The sequence below is a fragment of the Lepidothrix coronata genome, unplaced genomic scaffold, assembly GCF_001604755.1.
Source record: "Lepidothrix coronata isolate B3197 unplaced genomic scaffold, Lepidothrix_coronata-1.0 Scaffold131, whole genome shotgun sequence".
In the NCBI taxonomy this organism is placed as follows: Eukaryota; Metazoa; Chordata; class Aves; order Passeriformes; family Pipridae; genus Lepidothrix; species Lepidothrix coronata.
The window spans coordinates 2268344-2294165 of NW_016690311.1; the positions used below are offsets into that span (position 1 = coordinate 2268344).

At 40.3% G+C, this 25822-nt stretch overlaps 1 protein-coding gene across 3 annotated transcripts in view; it reads left to right on the forward strand.

The window, feature by feature from the left end:
- Window positions 1-25822, forward strand: part of SLC25A26 (solute carrier family 25 member 26) — a 98199-nt gene that overhangs the window by 15744 nt on the left and 56633 nt on the right. For all 3 annotated transcript variants that reach the window (XR_001876735.1, XM_017826882.1, XM_017826884.1), the window contains exons 4-5: window positions 4413-4517; window positions 5725-5772. Coding sequence is in view for 2 of the 3 variants with exons in the window: in XM_017826882.1 (XP_017682371.1) it covers window positions 4413-4517; window positions 5725-5772 (153 nt within the window). In the remaining variant the exon portion in view is untranslated. The remainder of the gene's footprint in view (window positions 1-4412; window positions 4518-5724; window positions 5773-25822) is intronic.

Here is a 25822-nt window from a genome sequence, read left to right on the forward strand (position 1 = left end):
TGTGTCCCTGGTTCTGAGAAAACCTGCCGTGCATCAACCCAGTTTAAATACCCAGCATAAACCCTTAATGGCAACTATAGCACCTGCTCTCTCCTCATCCAAATGTTTCTGGATACACCTCATGGACAGATTGTTCCTGCAAGGTTAGTGGTCAAGCTGTAGTGTAGGTGCCTAAAAACAAACAGACATGTTAACTTTGATTCCGTACCAAACCCTACAAATCCAGTCATGGAGAAAATGATTTGCCTGGAGCACAAAGGGTGGAAGCAGAGGGCTGTTAATCTAAATGAGAAATGTTAATATTTGGATGATAATGCAGCACTGAGGACCAGGAGGGGTTGTGTTCTTTTCTAAAAATGTTGGCATTGTCTATGTTTGGCTTTGCTAAAGAACAGAACGTGTTGGATAGTGGAGCAGAGACCTGCTAGTGAGCTGGAAGTGGTGGCAGGGTGGTTTGTACTGAAGTGCTTGTTCCTGAATTTGCAGTGGCAATGCTGTGGGCTCTTTCTAGTCCAACCAGCTACTTCAGATTTTTTTGTCATGTTAACCAAAAGATCATTAACAAAAAGTAAAATAAAAAATATCTTTTTGGTTGGGAGTTTTCTTCAGCCATTTTCATGGAAGGCTGTGTTTGCTGCTGGTTTCCCTGAATGAGCAGTGAGTTGTGGATATCTTGCAGCTTTTGCAGTTCCTGGCTATTGAATCACGAGGGCCTGGATCACCTACTTGCACTGAACCTTCCTGTCCCTCTTTGTTCTTTTTTAACATGTATCTTGTGTTATTGTCTGGAGAAAAATGCTCAGTATCCCTGTGCTGATGAATTAGATGAGTCTGCCTGATTCTGAACAGCTGCTTTAGCTTTGAGTGGGATTTGCCCCTGTGCAGAAATTACAGCTTTAATATCAGGTATTTCCAGTAAACTTAGGTGAGCCCATGGAAAAGGCTTTGGGCAGGTTCCTGGTGCTATTTGGTGCAGATCTTGTTTTCTGCTAGCTATGGCCACATGGGGACAGGTTTCAGGTATATAGGAATATATATGTATAATATACATATTCAAACAAACTGTTTGAATTGGTATATATAAAGCTTCATGGCACTTTTGAGACTTTACTTGTCCTGGTCATTCTTCACCATCAGTTGAGACATTGGTGAGAACAGCTAGGAAAGTCTTGTTCCAGCATGGATCTGACCAGGAGATGGCAGCGTTGAAGCATGCAGAGACTATCCAAAAGTTAAAACGCCTTTCCCTGAACTGACAGAAGTAAAAAATTACCTTAATTTAATTAAAACATATACTGTCCTAGCAATACATAGATAAATGTTAATGAAATAGTCCTGGTTTTAGTTTTTATCCCTAATTCACTAATGCAAGTTAGTAAATTAAAAATGCACTTAGGTTTTTGTCTAAATACTGGAGTCACCCTCTGACCTAGTAATGACTTGATACAAGGATTTTGAAATTCAGTACCCTCTTGCTCAGAAGTGGTTACAGTCTTAAAAGGCTAGAAAGATAATAAATGCTAATATTGTCATTTCTGCATACCTGCTCTGTAAACTAATAATAGCTTTGCTCATAGCTGTAAAATTAGGTTTTCTTAAAGCTTAAAATTAAAAATTCTTGAGCCTTTAGTTTTTCAGTGTTATCATCTTCCTGCTCCTATGATATGTATACATGTACACTGACAGGGGACAAGAGAGTCTGAAAGCTGGAAAATGGTGTTACCTGACCTGGTAAATAAGGAAGGAGCTTATAGGGCAGCACCCATTTTCCCCCTGAACTTGGTCTGTAGGATCTTGATTCTGTCTTTTTACTCCCATCAAAAGATGGGAATAATTCCTGGCTCCAGACCTTGCTTGTGAAAATGAGTGTGGCCCCTATCAACAGGGTGCTGTTGTCTGATGCTGTAAGTCTGCTGAGGGCCCACTGCTGGACTCTGTCCATGGCTGGCTCTACAGATGTTCTGCAGAGAGCTAATTTGTCACAGGGTCACCCCCAAATCCGGTAGGATGCACCAGGAATGGCCTGAGTTTGGTGGGCTGTATTGTGCTCTTCTGTGGCAAGCAACAGGCTACATTTGTGTGAACAGCCAAGAGATTAAAAAGCAATTTCTTCCTGAGATCTTGGTGATTAGGGAGCTGAATGGGCTCCCACCGTGTGAGGTCACATTATTGTCTGTGTTACATGTCTATTAATTCCATACTGGGTGCAGGTAAAAGCCTTGAGATGGGCAGTTTCTGTGGAGAGGCTGCACAGTTACATCTTTCACCCTTGGCTATGCAATTTGCTTATAGCTTTCAGATGTCTGAAGACTGAAGTGTGAATTCTCTTGGTGCAGAGTTATCACAGTGGTGCTGTTTGAACATATTTATCTAAGAAAGCAAACTGTGGAGACACACGTTGTGTGCTCTTACCTTTGGCAGCGTTACCAGGAAGGCACCGGAGCGATTGAGATCTGAGCGTGATAGAGTTGAGATTTTTCTGCACCCATCTATCCAGGCTGTTACTTTTTAAATAAGATACCTGTGAACTTAATCTTGCATACTTCCCTTTAGAGACCTGTTCTCCACATCAAAAGGCTGCTGGGATTGTTATTGATACAAAGGAAGGTACATATGTAGGAACAAACAAGGCAGCGCGTTGGAAGTTCAGGTGCACAGCGAAAATGTCACCGTTCAGTCTGATCTTGGCAGTCGCAGCTCGTGGCTTTTTGAGTCCCAGAAGTGCCCTATGGAGCCAATCTGACAGCACTGCCCGGGTGACACGGGCCTTTATTTCCTTTCAGAGCAGCGCAGTGTAATCACTGTTTTTGTTCTTGTGCAGCCACAGACTCCCTTGTAAGCGCAAATTCAAATGGGAGAAACATCAAAGTTAATTTGAAATGAAATGCACCCCAAGTAGTCTGGGGGAAATGGAGACATTACTTTGTAGCCACCCTTCTGCTGCCAAAACTGCAGCACCCCAGATGTCAGGAAGCCACGCTGTGCTCTTTGTCTGGTCTTGATTGACTAGATTGTTTTCATCCGAGCCTTTTTAAAGATTTCCTCCTTCCTCCATATTTTTAAGGAATAAAAAGCTAATATAAGGACATGGAGTGTTATGAAGCATGAAGTTCTATAAATATTTATGCTGAACTATCAAACAACTTGACAGTTCTTATTTTCTTGACAGATTGGGGTCACTTGTTATTTTTGACCCTGAGAATTGAAGAGCACATGGAGTTAGATCTGTTTGTAATGACTTTTGGATATTGTTGTCTGGTAAACTTGTAGGAATGTAACAGGATAACAGACTTTTTCTTGGTGTCTTTGTGAAAATGAAACTTAAAACTTGTATTGTGTTGCCCACAAATGACCACTCAAATTGTTGTCTCTCTGCAGTCTCCAATGAATTCCTGTACTTTCTTTGGCACACATGGATTTCCCACTTAGCTGCTTGGTTTGCCACTTCAGACGGGCTGCTCTGAATTTGAAGTACTCTGTGATCACCTTTATGTCTAGGAATCGTAGTGTGCTCCTGAGTCCAGCACAGAATGGGATTAATGAAGGCTAAAAATCAGGCCTGTGGTGTCTCCAGTGTTTTGCCACCAGTCCCATCACTGCTTTAAGTATCCCTGGAGCCAACCAAAGGAAAACTCTGCTTAAAAGTTTAAGTGCTGATAAACAGGCATTTTCCAGAGAGATAAGAGGCTTGTAACTCCCACACTTCAGGATCCTCATTCCTTAAAACTATATGCACATAAGCTTAATCCCTACCTGAAGCCAAAGTGGCAGGTGAATGTTTTAAAGCCAAGTTTTAAAGCTTATTCAGAAAAGCTGGACCTTTATGGCAGCAGCCATGCTATTACATCCAGCTGCAGAGGGCTTTCTTGCCTTGAAAATTCGTTGTCTAGGAAAGGATCAATCCAGTGCTTCACCTTGAATGAAATCTAGTGGGAGTTTTAAGGTAAACCTTGAATATATTGTGTGCATCTAAAGCTGACCAGAATGTCTCTTGCTATCAGTCACTAGAGGGCACAAAGGAACTACCAAGGAAAGAAGTTTGTTCTTTCGGATCCTAAATCTCCAGTTTAGATATGTGAAAGTAGGGGGGGAAATTCCTGTAGCTGCTAAAAGACAGGATGGCTTCAAATTTGGTTTCATTGGTGATTTTCCCCACCCAAATCTAGCTCTAGTTTGAAAGTTAAATATTCCAAGGGTCCTTTCATTTTCCTTTTAGTATAATATTGTGTTCAGAAAGTACATGGCGCTCAGAGCAAATTCATAAGCTGCTTATAAACAGCTTTTACGTTCAACTCCTACAATAACAAAACTGATCTCCTTGTTTGTCAGGTTTCTGTATGAAACGAGTGTCCACTGTATGAAGAGAGAGACAGCAAAGGGAATTGCTCTCTGACCATCTGGTTCTTCTGCAGGTGGCGTGTCTCATACGGGTTCCATCTGAGGTCGTCAAGCAAAGGGCCCAGGTTTCTCCTTCCTCGAGCACCCTCCGGATTCTCTCCCAAACCTTGTACCACGAGGTGAGTTCAGAGCAACATTTCTAAGTTGTTTCATTCTTCCCACTCGGTGCCATACGTGTCCAGAAGCATTCCTACAACTTTATTCCAGTTCTGTGCTCTCCCAGCACTTTCCCATCTATTCTTGTTAGAGGCGATTGGCATGTCAGGATCGAGGGAACCAAACCCCCACCTCCCCCTTGTGTGTGCACTTACATGCATGCTCCAAACAACTCTTTTTGTGTGGGGTACCTCCATTTAAATGGGAGAAAAAATTTTTTAAAAAAGGGATTTAGCATTCCAGGTTCCAAAGCTCTGCTTGTATGTGTACAAACAGTCCTTGTCCGGGACAGCAGAACATCGAATCTCTGTGTGTAGAATTTGCTGAATGGTCCCCAGTTTTTGAAGCAGGCTTTGGAGGAGGTGTCCTAAAGGCACTGTTTCAGAGAGGCTCTATGGGAGCCAGGAGGAACTCTGGAAATGGGTGCTCATCCAGTATTGGTGACTTCTGAAAAATAAGGGCTTTTGTAATCTTTCCAGGAGTTATGCTGTTCCCTCCCGTAGAAACCTGTTCACCTCTGCTTTTGCAGAGTCTCACAAGACATGTTTTTCAGGTTGTATTCCATAAGAGAAAGTGGCTCCTGAAAACACTGTGGGGGGAAATACTATACACAGTTCTAAGTGTAAAATAAAAGCCAGGAGAAGGAAGACGTAAATATGATCTTTAAATGATTCACTGGATTGTTATTTGCTTTCAGATGAAAACTATTGTGATAACCTTGCACAAAAGATTCACTGGAACTTCTTTCTGTGACTTGATCATTCTGCTCTAAAAGCTGGTGCTCTCAAAACCATATGTTTTTCCCCTTCTGTGTTGCTGTCCAGAGAACCATAAGCCTTTCCAAACACTTGAATGAACTGCCCTATACAACATAATTTTATATATGCTTATAAAATAAATTTTAGTTGTTTTGAATGTTAATCAGCTGGTTAAAAATGTAAAGTATTTGTGTTGATAAAAGCTCTGAATCAAGGCTAAGAAGGTGAAAATAAAACCCCCTGGCATTGTAAGTAATGGAACACAATATACAATTTTACAATGAATATAGTCAATTTGAGGTTCAGGTGTGACACTGGGCAGGCTGTAATGCCTGCAGTGTAATCACTGACTAACTGTGCTCTTTGGCAAACTAATTCCCTGTGGATGATACTTTCTTTTGTTGTTTTACAGGGTGTTCAAGGACTTTATCGGGGTTATAAAAGCACAGTATTAAGAGAGGTAAAACACTTGTCTTTTTCTCTTTTTTTTTTTAAATCGATTCCTTTGCCTCACTTAGTTTTCTAACAAGAGATAGTTGTTCTGATCAATTGCTTGAACCATAAACTCTAAATCCCAGTGTATTTCATTCTAGATAAGTTACTGGTCTGTAATTTAAATAGAATACTGATAATGTGCACTAAGAAAACCTGTGATACATGTGTTCTGTCTCTCGGTTCTGTTGCTGCTAAATCGAAAATGGAGGGAAAGGTATATGTTAACATGAGAAAACCACAAACTAAAGTACTGGAAATTTTCTCAAGTCTTGTGATTGCATCATGTGAACTGTATATGCCAGCTGTGGTGAACTGGTGGCATCAGGCCAAGTTTAGCACAGACATATTTAGGCTTTCTTTAAATATATTCGTCAACAGATGCCAAGAGATTATCTGTCATCTGTATATAGGGAGGATTGTGCTCTCTCTCTTTTTTTCTCTTTTAATGTGTGAAAGAAATGTATTTAGTCACCCAGTCTGTAGATTTGATATGGCATTGCTTAACTCTAAATCAGAAGTACTTCAATGTTGAGGAAAAAAAAAGTGGGGCTAAAAATATTTTTACCTGCTTGGCAGAAAAGAGTTCCTAAACTAAAATCTTTTCATAAATGTAATGTGAATTCCAGGATTAGTGTCATGGAAGTGTTTGATATGCCATGTGGACTGAAGGCAGATCATAAAAGAAGTAGAAAAACCTACTGAGAAATTCCCAGTCTAAAATAATTTCAGAATCAGATCCCAGGAGGTCATCTTTTGACAAAGCAGAAGTTGCAACATGTATGTGTAGCTGAAACAGAGATGAGGCTTGGTTTCTGGGAAAACATAAAATCACAGAAAGGTTTGGGTTGGAAGGGGACCTTAAAACTCATCGTGTTCCAATCCCCTGCCATGGGCAGGGACACCTTCCACTAGCCCAGGTTGCTCCAAGCCCTGTCCAACGTGGCCTTGAACACTTCAGGGATGGGGCAGCCACAGCTTCTCTGGGTAACCTGTGGCAGGGCCTCCCCACCCTCATAGGGAAGAATTTCTTCCTGACATGTGATCAGACAGAACCTGTGTTGTTCAGGAAGGTGCTTTATGTGTATATGGGGAGGGTTGTCCTCTCCTTACATGACTCAGTAAAATAGCTTTGGATCTTTCCTCTTCTGTTTTAACCATGGGCTCATATCTGTTGGCTGTGTTGCCATTGATAATAAAGCCAGTTGCAGAAGCCTTTTAAGCTTTGATTCAAGAGCTCTTTTAAAAACCTTTCTTCATGCTGAAAACTGTTTTTAGGTACAGTTATGTTAGCCAGTTCTTGTTACAAGTATGGAATAAAGACGGGTATTACCTAAAATAAGAAATACAAAACTTAGTGTTCCTTAAAGTGCTGACAAATGCTAATGCACTGCAGTCTATTTTAGCAGTTTTGAGTGTTTAAAAAATTAGTTATTTGTGCAAAGATGACACCTGCTTTTCTGAAACGTAACCTCCACCACAGCTTTGTCCTGTACTTATTTTCTGGCTCACTAAACACGTTATTCACTCAGATTTCATTTGCAGACGGGCAAAAAAGGCCAACAAATACGGATCATTTTGATTTCTCTGAGGGGTTCTGAATAAATGAATAAATTTAGATCCCATTGAATACAGATTTTGCATACTAACAGGTAGATAAAACACACAGTTGCTACTGGGTGCTATTCTCCTTAAAATTTGTTTTGACATATGTCAGGGTGGTAATTAATTTACAGACCATATTCATGGCACAGTGTGTGACCCTGCTGAGATAACTTTGTTTACTCAAAATGGCAGCACTTTGTTGGAAATTTAATGGGGGTCCTCTCCATTATGTGTATTCATAAAAGATCCTTCAGAACTGATTTCAGTTGAAGTATTGCTTTTTGGGAGAATCTGTCCAATAGAATGAGAAGTAAATGATTACCAAATGAAATGTGCTTTCTCTTCAAAATGAAACAAATCATAGGTGATGTTCAAAGAGAAAAAAAAAATCGTTGAATTTAACACTGTTAAGACTGATGCATTTTTCTGACATTAAATTTTGTAAAGCAATGTCCAGTTGAGTAAGAGTAGAATATTGCACCTTCAGCTGGAGCTGTTGTAAGGATGACATTTAATCTTGAGATTTTTCCTTCTCCTTAAGTACATTTTTTCCTTTAGAGAAAGTCTTTATTTTCACATAAAAATCTATATTAATTCATTATTGGACATAACCAGGTAGCTGCATAGCATGTATAGGCTGACATTTAATTCCAGCTGACTTTTTTGCTTATAGAGTTTGTTTACATGCTTTGGTTCTTCACCTTCACAAACCCCTTTGTTTAGTTACAGTGGAGTGGGATTTTTTGGATAGAGTGGGATTTTTTGGATAGAGTGGGATTTTTTGGATAGAGGGGTTTCAATGCATGATTTTTCATTTAAAAAAAGTAATTGGAAGAGGCTGGGAATATTGATGCTTTTCAGATGATGATATTCTCACACTGCCGAAGTTCTTGAGCCAGAATTGAAGAAAGGTTAATTTTAGCTGTTGCACTGGGATGAAATTTTGTGTATTACATCAAGCAGATTTCAGTGCCTGGGCAGAGATCTGTTTGCCAGTTGATTGGACTTCAGTGGGAATGAATCTGTTTATAAATGGAGTGTGATGTTGAAACCTCATATTTTTACTATAGCAAAGCAGATCTTTTCAGGACAGCTTCATGTAATTTGCTTTAGCTGCTGTGCTGCTGCAGTTCTGGTGAAAGGTAGTTGTTTCATCCTTCCTTTTTGATTCTCAGTCTTTCACTTACCCCTTTATCTTCTCCTCAGAATACTTTCTGAGCAGATGAACGTTGGTAGAGAAAGAAGATGGCTAAATATATAATGCTTTTGGAAATAACTGTATGAACCTCAACGCTTGAAAGTTTTGGCTGTGACTCTTTTCACCTAACTTCTTTTTGGTGACTTTTCTCTCATCTCCGTTACTTTTTGGCCTTTACATCTTCCTTTGATGTAGTTACACTGAACTAATCCTAAAATGGAAGGGGAAGTGAGGTACAGTGCATCACTCTGTTGGCAGTAGAGACCCGAAAGAGACATCTGTGCTCCAAGAGAAAAGCTTTTATAGTAAAGCACAAAGTGAGAGTATGGTTATTAGGTTGCTGAATGAGACTTTGAATAAATGGCAGAAATTGGAGGCTGTGAAATGATGTGGAATTCCCATGATGTCATTTCCAAAGCAAATCCAAGTGGGAATTGTCTTTTCCTATGGTTGTAGTATGCATCGGTGTGGAAAGTGGATTACGCTGCTCAGAGCAGTCAATGAACAGGTAAATTTATTCATGTTTTCCACAGCAGAGACAAGTTAATTTGTAAAATTAAAAAAATCCAGCCATCTTATAACAAGGCAGGACCAGACTGTAAATCCACTAGAATTTCTTAATGGGAATGTAGTTCTGCTGCTGAGATCTTATATAAGCAAATGGAGCCAGATTTTTAATTCCTGCATAATTCATTTTATTAACTATGACCAAGTAGAACATCTGTTAAAATTCCATAATGTTCAGTTCATGGGAAAAAGAAAGAAACCCCTGAGTTCCCGTTGGAGCTCTTCCATTTCCGTTCATGTTACAGGACTCTAGCAGATGTCTTAAAGGACATTATTATGAATGAAGGGGCAACACAAAAGGAAAGGAAGAGCTTTATCCAGTTTCCCTGTGTACAGTGAGTTACTTCACCCTTGGCATGTCTGTGTGCAGGTTGCATCTTTGCACCAGTAGTGCCACGGTAAATGTCATGTCATGAGTTACCATGGCTTGGAAGAACTGAGTGAGTGCTGAGTGGGTGTTCTGTGTGCTTTTAATTCAGTCTGTCACTTTAAAAAATATTGCAGACAGACTGGGCTCTAGCTTAGAAATAAATTCAAACGGAGCTAAAATTATTATTAAACTCTTCTTATCCTCTGTGTTGCCTCATAGACTTTTCTGAGACAATTCACGCTCTGGCCGTAGTGGCCTCCATTCATGTGGAGGTAGCAACGATGCTTTACTTGTCAGTGTTGTTTCAGAATTCATCTCAGAGCTCTGAATTTGAAAGGAAACCACCTGGCCCCACTCTGGTACAACACAGAACTGGCCTTGCTTTCAGTGAGATGGCCAAGTCGTCCCTTTTGGAAGTCCCGGTTTGTTAACTTAGTACACTTGTGGGTTGGTTTGGGATTTTTTGTGTTTGTTTTTTTCCCTTAAAATCAGATCCTAAATGAATAAAGGCAGCTGTGCTGTCTTGGGAGGGAGAGAGCACTCCATGGTATAATAACTTTGGGGAAGAGAAGGCCAGCTAGTTCCAAATATGCTGTTCCATTAATGAGTGGCAGCAGTGTGACAAACAGCAACACATTCAGGCTCTTCCCAGTTGCGAAAGCCAAGAAGTAATAATGTCTCCTGAGGAGGAGAGGGTGCTGTTTGTTGTGTGTGTTCCACAGAACTGCTGTCCTGTTGTAAGGTGTGTCTCAAAAGGGCTATGGAGAATATGCATCTCTGCAGATGAAGAAGGAGCTAGAAGGACAAAGACCAACAAAAAACCCTCTTCTCAAACGACTTGCTGCCTGGGAGAGGGAAATTAAAACAACTAGCAGCCAAATGGGCCTTACAGGCACACCTGCTGCGTCTTCCTAAATTTAAAGGGTCAGTGAACAAAGGATGCTGAGAGAGGTTTGTATAAAAATGTAAAACCCAGCTGAGGTAGGTCGACCCTGTTGACTGAGGGCAGGAGGGGATCTGTGAGGGCTAAGCTCGATAGGGAACACTCTGCAAACAGGGAGCCCAGTTTGTTTATTCACTCAAGGTAGTTTTGCATGCTTTTCTTTTGTTAGGACATCTTTATATAAATATCCTGTTCTCCTAGCTGTTAGAGGTTTTTTTTTTAAAAGTTTATCTCTGTTGCTGTAGGACAGAAAGAATGTTATTAATACATTCTTTGACTTGCACAATTAAAACTTTGATCTTCTGTCATTCTCTGTGTATTACAGAGCAGATGTCGATTGAAATAGGCAAACAGGACACTATCTTAATACAATATTTGGAAAAATAAACATCCTCCTTAATGAAATATGTGCAGTATCTGTCTTTTGTTACCTTCTGGAAAACTGAGCTGGCTTTATGTTATTTTGTGATTCTAGATAGATTAGATTTAACCAGGAATTTGCCACGCAGGAGCCCTAGCACTGGGGTTTTGACTTTTACTGAGCAACCAGCATTTCTTTGGCTTGGAGGTTTCCATGTAGAACATCAACAGTCTCATGAAAGAGGTGGGAACTGTAAAATGGATTAAAGAGCTATGTGGAAAATTGTACAGAAGTTATGTGACATGATTAATGGGAGGAAAAGTTGAAAAATAAGTCCCTGCTCCCCCTTCTCCTTAACATCACTTTGTCTTGGAAAGCCTATCTTGTATCAGCTCTTGTATCACTTTTGCAGTTGTATCCTTCTAGATACCAATATTGAAGAGATTTTAATTTTGAGGGGTGTATGAGGGTTAAAGGTAATTCTTGAGGGATAAGAGCAGGGGTCAAGTCCATCCTCAGGAGGAAGGGCTCAGGCACATCATAACTCTTGACTCTGGAACACCAGTAAACAGATAAAAGGAATAACTGTCCTTTGCTGCTGTAGGTTGTGCTCATTGTCTTCTCCCTGCACAAGCTGGAATAGTACTTGGAGCTGAAAATGGAGATCTCACAAAGCACTTATAAATGTGTTTTACAGACCAGAAAATAACCCTGTTTTTTTCTAATTTACAAGTTGTGGGAAATAGGTTTTGTGACATACCTGAATGGCAGATAAACTGGCCAGGGTGGACAGAGAGCTAAAGCAAGTTCCTTGAAGTCTGGGGGGAAGCAGTGTCTTTATTTTTTTTTTTTTTTTTGCCAAGCATGTTCAGTGATCTCAGATTTTCTGGTTGAACCCTCTCTTGGGCCAGGTGCAGTATCCATACAGGCTGCCCAGAAGCAGAATTCAGCCATCCTTGCTGCCATCCATGTGCAGTTTACCAGTGGAGCACACAGTTATTGCATCTCCCTGACATCAGTGAGTGTCTTCAGATGAAAAGAATTTCATATATGCAGAGTATTTCTGTACTTTGAAAACTACTGCCTAGCATCTGGGGTCTTTGAACAGAAAAACACTTTGAAAGCCTTGTGAACTGAAAGCACCATATGTGATTTGATAATGCAGATTCTTTCTAAGTGAATGTGTGTGCAAGCAGAGTCTTGCAGGAAGCGTGCTCTGCTCCAGGCTTCAAACAGAGGTACCATTTCCATACAGTCTCAAAGCAGTTCACTAAAGTGTTCCTGCAAATGATGTTTTCTGCAGCATTCAAGGTGTAGGAATGTGTTTTGTGGGTGAGTAGCAGCACTGTGGGCAAGAACAGGTTGGGAAGAAGAAAATGCCATGAAGAAAAAGTTCTGGTTTTCTTCATGTTGTGACATTTTTGTTTCTTTTGTTGATTTTTTTGTTGTTTTTACTTTTTAAATCACCTAAGAACTGTATTTCTTACACTGATTGCTCTGATTTTTAAGTTTCACAGTGGTTTGAAGAGCACACTCCATGTGCTGTGTCCAGTGGAGAACATGAATTTCCCCACTGTTTTCCCCCACCTAAATAAAATTATCTGTTACAAAGGATCAGGAGGAGGTTGCAAATCTCTCATGAAAGAGAACACACAAAAGGCATCCCTTTCCCTCATGAGAAGGTGGGACTGTGACAAGAGGGAGGACAGGCACCAAGAGATAGTGTCCTCATTTTAAAGGAAGGAGAAAAGGCTTAAAATAGGAACACTGGAAAGTAACAAATAAGTGATTATAAGGGATATTAAAAAAAGCTATCTGATGTTAAAATCTTCAAAACTTTTCCAGGGAAACTAAGAATATTAGAGTTAATGGAGTAACTTTGAATCTTGGAATCTTAGAATCGTTTAGGTTGGACAAGAGCTCTCAGACATTGAGTCCAATCATTAAGCCAACACTTCTTCAACACTTCCACCCACACCTCCACCTGGAGACCAGAATCTTCTATCACTGTAGCCCTGTAGCATGACACTGAGGTCAGGGGAAGACCCTACAAGTCTAATGGGATTACACAGTTGTACCTACTTCTGTAAAATTTGACTGGCCTTAACATTTGTGACTGTTTAAAAGCAAGCAAGCAAGAATCAAAGAGAAATTTGTGGAATTTTTGGCTGAGTGGCAGCTTTTAGTTTTAATTCCACAGGTACATTCCAGTATGGGCAACTGTATTTTGTCCGTCTAAGTTCTTTCTGTAGGTCTCAGTTCCTGTTTTGCTAAGCTGTAGAGTAATCCTGTCACGGCTGAAGGGTTGCTGGGCTTTTTCTTGTGAAGGCCACATAAGCATTTGTGGGTGAAGCAATTTCTGCGTGTCTGTGCTGAAGTGGGTAATTCTCTAACCCTACAAAAATACGTGTGTGTTGTGTATCTGTTTATATAAAATCCGTACAAAGATCATACAGATGTATCTACATGTAAAATAGGGTATTGTTTTTAATAATTCCTTGTCAAGGGTCTTGGACTCTCTGAAGCAACTAGTCCTATAAATGTATGTGATCGGTGTGGAACAGCAAGCAATTTAACAATTTTCTGAAAGCACAGGACTGTTTTTCAAGGATGAAATTCTTTCCTGAAGTAAACCAGACCATGATTTTACAGTGGAAGCTTTCCACCAGCAGGATCACACTGCTCTCAGTATTAGTAGCAATTACCTGGTTTTTATGCTTAGGTTGCTATTACCTATTTTCTCTACACCTGCTAAAAACCAGAGGAAAAGAATCAGCAATCCAAGAATTGAATCTGTAGCCCAAAGAGTGTGAAAAAGAAACCAGATCTGTGGCAGAGAGCTTATGTAATTTATCAGCTATGATAATGTTTGGTAGCATGGCTAGAGAGGCACTTGTGAGAGTCGGCCACAAGAACAGTTCTTCCAAATGCTTGATACACATCATACTTCAGTTTTTTTAAAAGACTATTTTCTTATTCTCTTGCAGGAAATAGGAATTGATCCCAGTGTTTTGAGCACAGGAGAAGTGACCCTCATAAAAGAAAATACTGAAAGCCCTACCTAGCTCTGGGATATTTTAAGGGCCAGGCTTGGCTAATGAAACAGCTTTCTTAGCTTGCTGAAAGGGGAATCTTGGCAGTGCACTAGCAATCAGTCAATTCGCTTGGCCAGGTAAAGGAAAAGAAGTTAATTTGGGGCACGGGAAGTCTTTCTTCTAATCAAAAAAAATAGAAGGAAACCGGAGCGGTGTCTTGCCGTGTCGCATCGGCTCCGGCACTGCCCGCGGTCCGACACCGGGGGGCGGCAGCGCCCGCACCTGCGGCAGCGCCAGCCCGGGGCCGCGGGGGATCGAATTTGGGGATGACCTGTGGATCCTGGAGCTGGCTTTGCTCCAATCCCGCCCCTCCGAGCAGATGCGAAGGAAACATAAGATCTGAGATGTCATTACTTTGATTTGATTCTGGCCGCTAGTCCTGTTGAATTTCCTGGGAAATTCAAACGCGTGAGGAAACGGAGAGAGATTCAGTTTAGGGATGATTTTATGGGTTGCTGTTTTTTTAACTTTAACCAGGTTTTCTTGTGATATGAATGGACTACATAAGGTGTGTAGCATTCCCCATGTATTCTTGCCCAGTGGAATAAAGCCTAGGTGACACAAAGAAGAGAAAGGAGAATGTGTGATCCTGACACGTTGCAGTGCCTGGGCTGTGTAATAAACTGTTTTAAATTTTACTTTAGCATCAGTTTTTGCTAATATTCTGCATTTCTCTAGCTTATCTGGTTTTTAGAAAAATCCAGTGAGCTTTATAGTCTTTGAGATAATCCCAGTGTGACGTGTACCTTAATTTGAAAATCCCATGTCACTTTTTAGTGACAATGTAGTTGGAAATGCATGTAGGGAGTGGAGCAGGAGAGACTGGTGGTAACATGATTTTCATTATTTTTATAGAAATGTAGGCAAAGCAGACCTGGTGTGTATACTGCAGATGGAAATAGTGTTATTAAACCAGGCTTTTATCTCACTTTTATTTTTCTGTTAATTTTATAGAAGCCAGTAAAGCTTAAGCTCTGCAAATTTTCTTTTTATGTTGGTTGAATATGTGAAAATAGTTTTCTTGCTTTTCAAAGCCAGCAGGTCTAGAGTTTGGCCTGAACATTTTGGCATCACACTGCCCGTGCTTGGGCTGCTCTGCCAGATCTGGCTATCCCAGGATTGATTCTTTCCCAGTTAAAGGCTGCTGGTGATGCACAGTATGTGACATAGATGAATTTCTGTCCTAAGTAGACTGAGGCATCTCAGTGCTCTTTCAGATAGAGCAAACCCTCAGAACAGAGGCAGATACATAAGCCAGGATACTACCCCCGCTTTCCCATGGGAGAACAGGTAGTACATTATATTCTGTGCTTGCATTTGGCATTGCAGACTCTCTTAATGTAAAAGTGAAGGGAAAATAAAAAAGGATCCACAAGTATCAGAACAAATAATATGCTCATACCTCAGTGGGAGGTTATCTGCTCCCTCCTTGCTTCTGCTGATATGAAATCCTGAAGTGCAATAAAACATTTTAGGAGTCTCGTGAAACACAAGACCATAAGGCACTTAACTGAACTGAATCTTGTCTTGCTGACTTTAATATACTGAATGCCAACTGAAGCAAAATTTGGCCCAGTATTAATCTTGCCACTGGCTACATACCTCACAAGTTTTGAGTGGATGTTTTTTACCCCTTTCTTTCCAGCCTTCCCAGCATTTTGCCTTCTGGCCTGTACAGCTGTGCTGCTGGTATCCTTTCTATTTCTGGAAATGACCCATGCAGTTAGGTCAGTTTGTTTTAGCCTTGCTCCTTGTTGCTGGAGTAGAATAGCACATTTCCCCTAACTGCATGAAAGCCAGGGTAGACAATCTTGATAAATATGATTAATGGGCCTCTCTGCTTTACTCTGCAGCTGAAGGCTTCCTGAGATTCTGTGTCAGCTGGGATACAGCTCCCCAAACCAACCTTTACAAAAAAAGTATGTCTCATGTTCAATTATGTTGTTAAAGACATTTTTATTCTCAGATTTTGCCATAGGAAAGTCTTTGCAATTGAAATATGGTAATAAGAGTCTGATGTGATAGTTTTGGAAGGAAAAGTGGTTCATAAATATGGGTGAGTTTGGATGTCTTCCCTTTGTCCTGATACCTAGAAGTTTGTTGGTTATGTTTCCTGAGACTGAAGTTAAATCTGGAGTTAGTGAGGTGTTCAATTCCTTGCCCTGGTCAGCAGGACAGGAACTATTATAGGAGGTAGGAGCAAGTGATGGCAGCTTTGAGTCAGTACATGGGATATATTTGTAAGTTACTGTTATGTTGATCTCCAGTAATGTAAATCTCCAGTAGATTTTGACAGAAAATACTTTCCTGTTGTCCTGTTGTCCTTTTTGTCAAAAGGCAAAACAAATTAGTATCATATTATCTCAATGAAAAATGTTATCTAGAGACTCCAGTAGTTGCGCAACTGCTCCTTCAGAACGGAATTAAAGAACATAGGGGAAAAATCCCCACATTGATGTGAGTGATAATAAAATGTGTGATTGGTATCAAGAACCATTGAACTTGCACCCCTCTGTTAGTTGCCAAGCACTCAAATTTGTGAGGGTATCCTGAGAGCTGTTCTTAAAATTCAGAGGCCAGACTTGTGCCCTGCATGTGGGAATTGCTGGCTGCAGCACAGGCGGAATCCATCCAGCTTTCCTGGTGACTGCTCTGCCATTGTAATTGCACGGCAGCATTCTCAATAATTGAGTGCAAGTCTTAATAGCAAATAATCCTCTTGAAGTCGCTCCCCCTCCACTGCAATCAGAGGAGAGCTTTGTTAAGGCATTAGCTAACAAATTAGCTACTAAATACTGGTAATAACCTATTTCCCAAAGATTGCTTTTTAATTATAGCCTAAGCTGTGTGATTCCTGAAATCACTTCTTTGGCAAACCAGTGTTTGTGATCATTTCCAACCACAGTAAGTAATTGGCAAAAAATGTAGTTTTTAAGTCTTTTCTAGTGTCTGAACACACTTTGCTTCTATATTCCTGCCTGCAGAAATAATTTATCAGTGTTTCTTTCCACTGTTACTAGTATTTAATTTAAATGTACTAGGCTGTGCTGTGAAATTGTTGTTTTAGTTTTACTTCCATGAACAATATATGGCTTCATTAGATTTTTAGATAGCACAGATATTTTTCCACTCAATTGTTACAAGAAACTTTTCCTATGAGGGAGAGGGAATTAACCACTTTATTTTTATATGTATTTGTTATTGCAAACTATTTATTTTGCTAATCTGTGTCACAGCAACCAATTAGAGAACTAAATTATGCTTAGCTTTTGGCAAGAGGGGGTATTTTTTTGTATATTCATTACTTTTCCTCCCCAGATTTCGATAAAGGCTGCACATCTTCCAATATATCATTCTGCTTCCCTTCAAACCTGACTTTTTTATAAGGGAGCACAGCCATCAAAATTGGCAAGTGTTAAGCTTGATAATTAGTTCAATATAGTGACCAATTCTGTGAATTACAAGTTCAAAGCAACACATGGACGTGGATGAAATCAGATTTTGGCATTTCTCACTTAGATTGTTTCAGGACACTGCTGGAGCTTCTTTGATCTGTAAATAACAACTGCAGTTCAGTGCCTTACTTAAAATACATCAAACGCATTCATGACTTCTGCTTTTACATGTAGACTTGACTTCTAGTTACAGTTTTGAATCAGACTAATAAAGCTACTCATGTTTTGAGATTTAGAGAAAGCTACCAAAGAAAGCTCTTTTCATTCCTCTTGTTTTAAGAGAAGCAGCAAACACTTCTCTGGTGTGATGTGCCCCCCAGACTACACCAGCAGATGCTTTACCAAGTCAAAAGTGACCATCTCCTGTAGTGCAGATCCTCTACAACCTGTTAGCAATGGGTGTCTTCCTTTCTTCTTTCAGCAGTATAAAACAAGTGAACCAAGGGTTTATTTTCACTGAACTCTGTGGCAATCTCCTTTCCCTGCTGTAGCTTGCACAGACCAGCCTTTTTCCTAGTTCTGAACTTTTTGCTGATTTGAACTCTGCTGTGCCACCCAGCAGACAGTAGCTGGAGATGACCAGACACGCTGTATTTGTTACTTCTTAAAGATATATAGGTGCTGGCCCAGTTCAGTGAGTCATTGCCTTTCAATAGTTAACTGTACTACCTCTGGGCTTATCAGTTGGTTATAAAAGAGCTGTATGATTTCTTGGTAGCAAAGGACTGTGGGGAATTATATCTTCTTGGTGTTTTACCATCAGCTTTCCAGCTGGGTAACTCCACTGCTTCTAATTTAACTTTAAATTAAGTTTTTGGCATAGAAAAGTTCAGCATCCAGCAGTGGTGCAATGGGGTTTTTCTACTCCATGGTTAGTGTAAATACCTAAGTTCTATAAAAACTCTTACAGTAGTTTTCATAGGGCTTTGGGGTTTACTGAGATAGAAACTCCCTGTTCTCTACAACCCTTAATATGCAACATCCCTGTCCCTTTTCTGGTTATAATCCCTTGATATCTCATGATTGGATCTTTTATTTCTGTGGGTGGCAGATGATAAGACCTGAGCATGACAGGATCAGATCCATGTTCTGTCCAGTATCTTGTCTCTCCTTGGGACCAGATGTGGAATCCTCAGGGAAGTCAGCATGTAGGAAAGGTGCCCTGCTGTCTTTCAGGCTCACAGCTGGCAGCTGTTACAAGACAAGCATTCAACCTCCCTTCTGTGAGTCTTTGTTTTTACCAGCAACTCGACAAAAATGACTGTAGCAATAGGTACTACAAATCCTAAACTTTCACATTAACCCTTTTAAATGGATGCAGCTGGCTCAGAGTTTTCTTACACTGATGGTTGATATTTTGAGGAGGAGGCAGCTTATATTTATTTATATTTATGGGAAAACAAATTATCCTTCCTACTTATTCTCCATCTATCTTTCGTTTCAAGACTCTGCTCCAAAACACCCTTATTTATTTCTGTGTCCGGCTTTGCAAAACATCATTTTGCACAGATAAACTTTTAATCTTCGTGGGCCAAATCATGCTCCCATCAGTGTTCTCTTGCTGACCTCCCTCTCAGCAGATTGTAGGCCAACAAGTTGGGTCACAACCAAAGACCACGTGTCTCCTGGACCTGTGTGGCAGAGGCTTCTCCAGGGTGGCTGCATGATGGTCTCTTACCTTTGTTGCAAAATCTTTTGGACATTGCAGTTCATTGTCCAGAAAGTAATAACCAGAGGAACATCTAACAAAGCTGTGGGTAGAGAAGATGTTTCAGAAAGAAATTCTCACCGTGAAAATTCTTGGCAGCTTTGGAACAACATCATCCCCCACCTGTCATTCTTGGCAGAGGATTTCACTTCTGTGTCAGGGCTGAACACATCCAAAGAACCCTGAGTTTATGTAGATATAATGTGATATGAGAGAAATAGTTGACATCAAAATTCAGCTGGAACTGACAGCAGCAGAGGACAAGGAAAACCTAAGGAGTGGCACAGTGAGAGCACTGAGATGCAGTGAAAGGAATTGGTGCTGTTAGTGCAGTGTAAGGTCTTGTGTTTAATTCCAGATGGTCCCTGACCATGGGAGGAAGAGTTTTCAGCTGATTTTGTGCTTTATGTCCCTTGATATCCCTGTGGGGCAATGCACTTGCTCATGGACACCTGAGGGTCCTTGTCTTGTGCTCTGGCTGTAAGTCTTTGTCTTTTGAAAAGGGAAAGGAAACAGGTAGCACAGGTAATTTTCAATGTGAGAAATGTTGGTGGATGCTTTCAGTGTGGTTTTTTTTTCTGGCCAGTTTTAAAGGCTTTTGGTGTCTGTACCGACTTTGAAAAACAAAGAATGCCACTGCAGGGACCACCTGTCTTTGTGGTTTTAATTCTTTCAGAAGCTTTGATAGGCTCTGCATTTTCTAAGATAAAAGATTCAGTGAAATTTTACTTTTTAGCTTTAGCTTGAATAGTTTGTGTCATTGAGCTACTTAATTTTTATTTTGCTCAGCTGGTTGTTCAAGCTGAAGATTCTGGTTTGACCAGGTGGGAAAAGGTGGGATCACTGGACTAGGGACTGGCTAAAATGGTATGATGAGGAGCATAAGGACAGTGAGGGCTACCCTGAGAAGGTAAAAGGGGTGCCTCTTTGAGGGCTTTGGCATTGAATTTCAGCAGAATGTGTTTTGTAAATTAATATCTGAAGCATTTGGATTTGGTAGAATTAGATTCTAAAGAAGGTTTCTCCTCTTTTGGTTGCTTCTAGTATTTGTATCCAAACTGCATCCCACAAGATTACATTTTATGTGTTTTTTGGTTATTCTATTTTTGCAATGTATTTACCTTTTTAGTGCTCTGATATATATGCACATTGTCTGAGTGCTTACACTCCATCCTAAAGTAATGAGTAGGAATTTCATTTTGGATTCATAGCTGTCCCCAGTGCTCTCTTACTGTTTTGTCACTTTGGTTGCAAGTCTAGATGTGTGTTTAATTTGTTAATTTTGAGTTTTAGATCATTGAGAGATGCTTATTCTGAATATTTAGTGGTACTAGCTGTTATTTTCAGAACATGGAGTTTCTGAAAGAATGCAATTAGAAACTAAGCCCAGGAATTTCTGAGGCAGGTCAGGCACTTCTGGCCTCAACTGTCATTGACTGGAAGAAGAATAAAGCTCATGGTGCCTCTGCAAATCACTGAAGCATTCCCTTCCCTGATGTTATGATACAGGTCATATGCTCTGTTGAGAGACAATATGAATGTGCCTGGTGGATAAATGTTCTCTGGCTAAACTTGGATGTTACTGTTTCTTCTCACCGTGCCTTTTATGATCCACATCTCTCAGACTGATGTGAATATGTAAAATATGAACTGCTTTGAAAAAAACAGAAGTGTGTGTACATCTAACAACCATGGAAAGAATGTCTGAGAGGTGAACTGGATGCTATGGTGAAGTTTCAAACACCACCCAGCAAAAGAGCCTTGATGTGTTTGTTTTCATTCCTATTTCATGATTGTTGGTGCTTGATTCAGAATTTTAGGAGAGTGTTTGAAGAAGGCAGTGTGGTTTTGTGATTTAAGGGGCTGGTGAACTGCCATGGCCTCTGTGCATGGTGACTGAAGGTAAACTCACCTTGCCTAGATGGTCCAGATGCCTGTGAGAGAAAACAAATGAGGGAAAACAACAGCAATGTGAGCGAGGAAGACACAGTTAAAAATAAATCCTGTGGGTTGGCACACTGTGGGGAGAGAGTTCTGCCCAAGATCCTGCTGGGCTGTGCCATGTTCAGAGGGGTGAAAGGCAAGATGCAAAAGATCTTTAGTTCTTTGTTTGACTCTAATACCTGAGTCAATATGTTGCACAGATCCACAGGTCAGGTGAACATAAACTGTGCTGTTGGAATTTATCCAGCCCGTAACTTAACCTCTGACTCACCCCGGCCATGGTACAGCATTACAAATGTCGTCTTCAAGGAAGGATGAACAAATTTCTTAAGCCATTGGGCACAAACAAAACCTTCAAAATCAGTCAAGAATACCTCCTTGTTCCACTGCTCCGTCACCCCTCATGCCCTGGAATGTATTTATTGCAGCTAACGCTAGGAAAATTCAATCTGTCCATTTGTGCTCAGGGTGAATCAAGGTGCCTTTCCTTGTTTTGTCCAGCTCATATTTAGTTCTGTGTCCTTTAAAAAATTTCCAGACCACCAAGTGTGATGAATCTGAACTTAAGGATATGAATATCTGTGGTTTGACAAACGAATCTCTTTTGTTAACAGAAGGGAACATAAAGAAGAGACTGCAAAAACATGGTTTTCTTGACAGACCCAGCACTTTAGGAATTAACTAATCCAGGCCACAGGAATCCCGTGCATTACTAAAGGACCTGAAAAGAATGTGTCCTCTCACCTGTGATTTTTATTTTACCTTCAAGCTCTCCCAAAAACACCAGCCATGCAGAGATCCCACTAGCAGTGGGGAAGGAGCTTGGTACTTCCAGAAACAAATCAGGCATTAATATATGAGTTGGAAATGGATCTTGTGTGTGTAAGGGAATTCCTATTGCTGACTTTCCTTTCTCTGGATTTCCCCCTGTTTTTAATTTAAAAAGGGAGCAGACCTGAGTAATAATGTTAGGAAGCAGCCAACTCAAGTATGAATTTTGTCCTGTAGCTGGAAGAGCCTGCATGGGTTATGGGGATATGGACACTGAAACATGGGTCTGCTTGCTGAGGTTTGATCTTTCAATCTCCTTGGAAATTATGATCTTCAAATAAGATGGCCTAGAATGACTTAAGTATTTATTTTCCCAAGGCCTGTGAATTGCCAACACAGGGAGTACTTTTCCTGTAAAAAATACTGTGTATTTAAAGAAAATTCCTTCTTTTGGAGGATAAATGTAACCTTGATTAAATTATTTCTATTTTTAATCAACTCTAAGGTTTCTGGAACTTCTAAAGTTCTCAGCAGCTGTTTCTCAGATGTTTCCTGGCCTGTTGGCCTCACAGATTTCCCCGTCTCCTTGGGAGGACTGAGGACTCTGAACATCCTAAGCAGCCAGAGATAACATTTTGTGGCCAAGAAAGACTAAGTGGTGCCCTGAGCTCGGGAAAGCGCTCTGTAAATGGTCTCCTGAGGTTCCCCACAGAGGTTGTGTGTTAGAGAACCCTGTTAAAGAGCACTTCAGCTTTGGTAGTTGTACACTGATCCCCAAACACTGGATCTTCATTCTCTGCCAATCTTTCTTGTGTGCATTATGTTTCTTTTGAGAGCAGAACACAGACAGAATCTCTTAGGCTCCTGCTTTGCTCTTTAATCCATCACCACAAACCAGAAATCCTTGGGGTTTAAGCAGCTTCACCCTTTATTTACACAGGTCTGCAGTGGCTTTTTGTTTTCTTTGTTGTTTCATCTGTGGTTTCCCCCCTGCCGTGTTTTGGATGGTTCTGTGTTCTGAAGAAAATTCTGAAAGGCTGTTGAGCTGCCTGCATGCTGCCCTCCTCTACATTCACCTTGTCATGGTGCAGTACCTGACCAGCATCCTGCTCTCAAGGCCATAGTATCTTTTCTGGCCAGCAACCACACCAACAGCTTTTGAGCTCCTTCTGCAGCCTTCCCTGCAAACTGGAGTTTCCAAATTGAGTCTCTCAGCTCAGCTGAGATGCTTACAGATGTGTTTGAGGTGTTTGTGTGATGTTCACAGAAGTTTTCGGGGCTCTGTCCCTACCCCTGTCTTATTTGTCTAAAATCAGATGATGAGTTCAAAGGCTAAGGAGGGAAAAAAGTGGGTGATTTCGTGCACCACATCAATAGCAAAGCAGTCTAGAAATGTAGCTCTGTACAGTCAGAGACAAGATGTCAGTAAATATCCTACTGAATGGCTCATGTTCCATTACTTACTGGTACAGCAGTGAAATAAATAATTTCTGGAGCCAGATTATAAGCATATGGTGGTAATAGAAAACTTAGTACTGATTAAGTATTATTATCCACATGGTTAACTAAAATTTTACCATCCAGACATTGTGATGGAAGGCAAAACCCGACAATGCCAGTGAAATTTGGATCAAGACCATGTTATAGTGTTAATAATTGGCAAAGGCACTGGGTTTTACTGTACTAACCAAATATTGTCATTTATCGTGTGTCAGGTAACCATTGAAAATACATGGGCTACAGTCCAAATACCTGTGGAGATTAACAAGTTGAAGTTTAGTTCAGGGCACTCCTGAAGAGTCAAGTATTAAAAATGAGAAATACTTGGTACAAAATGTTCTCAGACTTCATGAGCACAGATGTCCTTTCAGGAGTTGTTGTGGGTAGTCTGCAAGTAACCAAACCATGAGGCAGGTTTGAGGCATGACTTTCCTCTTGCTGGTAGATATAAGACTCTTTAATTGAAGATTTAGTTATGGAATTTTCTTTGTATGAGCAGAATTCCATAGTTTATTATAGTGAAATGCCTGAAATAGCCAAAAAAAATCAACCTATAAAGGAGGATCAGGGAGTTTAAAGCCAAGATATTAGATTTGCCTGGTGTTCTGTGGGCACTGGGCTGTAATGGCCTTTACCCACTGGGAATCAGACTTGCAAATGCTGTGTGCTTGCAGAGGTGGAGTTGTTCCATTGTTGGTTTATTTACAGTTAATTGTATCCATGCCAGATAACTGTGACAGGTACCTGAATGGGCTTAGAAATCTTTTTCTTAAAGGTATCTGGTACTTTGCTGCTTTTAAGCTTTATCACAGACAGTCAGGTTTTATGTAAATCTGTCAATGTTATTTCCACCATTGGTGATCTTATTTCTGACTTCAAGCACTACTATTTAATTCTGTCAAAAGTGTTTCCGTAATTAAATTTATAGTGCAGCTTAATAACAGTTCAGAGAGCATAAAGCTCCCAGTGTGGTTTAGTTCTATTTGAAAATGGATACCCAGGCTACAGTTTGGATCAGAGACAGTAAAATTGGATAGTATTTTGTGACCCTAAAGCTTTTTTTCTGCTCAATAACACCTTAATATTCCATTTTACTGGGATGGAAAAGATTTTTGCACAGGCATGTTTTGAAATATTCTAATACATTAAGAAAAATCACAATGAAACAGAAATGTTGGCATTTCTGTGTGTTAAGAGCTGTTCTGCTCTCCAAGCCCCTGTTAACTTAAGTGTGAACTGCTTGAATGAGATGTTTGTAGGGTAAGGCTGCTTCCAGGCATCTAGATGGAAGATATCCTGATTTCTTACTTGATGCAGCATGTTGAATTAACAGGAAGTCATTAGTACCTTGCCACTCTGCTTCTTGTATTTTTCCATGACAATAATCAGAAGATAAAAGAAGTTTATTGCCTAACAAAGAACTGATGAGTATTCTTCTTTGACAGTGAAGAAATTGCAACCTTAGGCAATCCTGTTGACCAAAAGTATTTTTCAGGTTTTAGAAACTGAAGTATCCTGAATATGGACACAGTGCAGATGCCCAGATGCCCCAGCTTGAATAAATGTTCTGATCAAGGACGCAGGTGTACCTTTGGATGAAAGAACACAGCGCTGAGCGTTGCTCCCTTTTTAGCATGAGCTTTACCTCAATATGTCCTTTAATGCCTGTGCTCGGACTACCAGAAAACCTTTGATTACCAGTGCCTATAAAGAGCAGATGGTATCTTCTGCATCTGTTTTTATATGAGAAGGTATTGAGTATAGATTGAGACCGTGCATATTTTAAATCAACTGTGTCTGTAAACTCCATTTCAGCGTTACCTGTGCTTTGAAGAACGAACTTCAGATATTTAATATGTCTACAGACATCCCATAAATTCTTATTCACCCCACCTGCCTCCATGTGCTAGGTTCCTGCTGTTACAAGTAGAGCTTTGATGAATATTTAGATTGCACTGTAAAGTTCTTTCTTTCAAAGATATGGATTTTCCTCATGGAAAAAGCTTTGTTTCTGTTCAGAAACACAAGGAGAAAAGGGTTCTTATGTCCACAGTTCACCAGTGTTGCAAGTGGGGTGGGAATGAATAGTTATTCCTAGAGTTGTACAGAGCAGCAAATACAGGTTCCTGTTACCCCAAAAACTTGTTAAAAAAACCCAGATTTGGTATATACTTAAAATTTTTGGTACTAAAACCATCTCTTTCCCTAGTTTTGAAATGATTGCCTTAATCATCTTCTTGATGGATATTGTTCTGTGTTTGTTACACGCTTGTTAATCTTATGACCTTCCCTCCCCCCTCTCCTCCACCTTTCCAACCATCTATCAGAAGCCCCAGTTATGTTATAGGAACCTGGCTGGGATTTCTTTGTTTTCCCTCTCCAGGAATCAGCTATTTAGTTCGAGGTAGAGTTTTACATATGCAGCTGTCTGAAATTACAAGCACCCTTTTCTAAAAGGGATGTTTACTGCCTCAGTAATACCAGCTAGAAGTCCTGCTTTA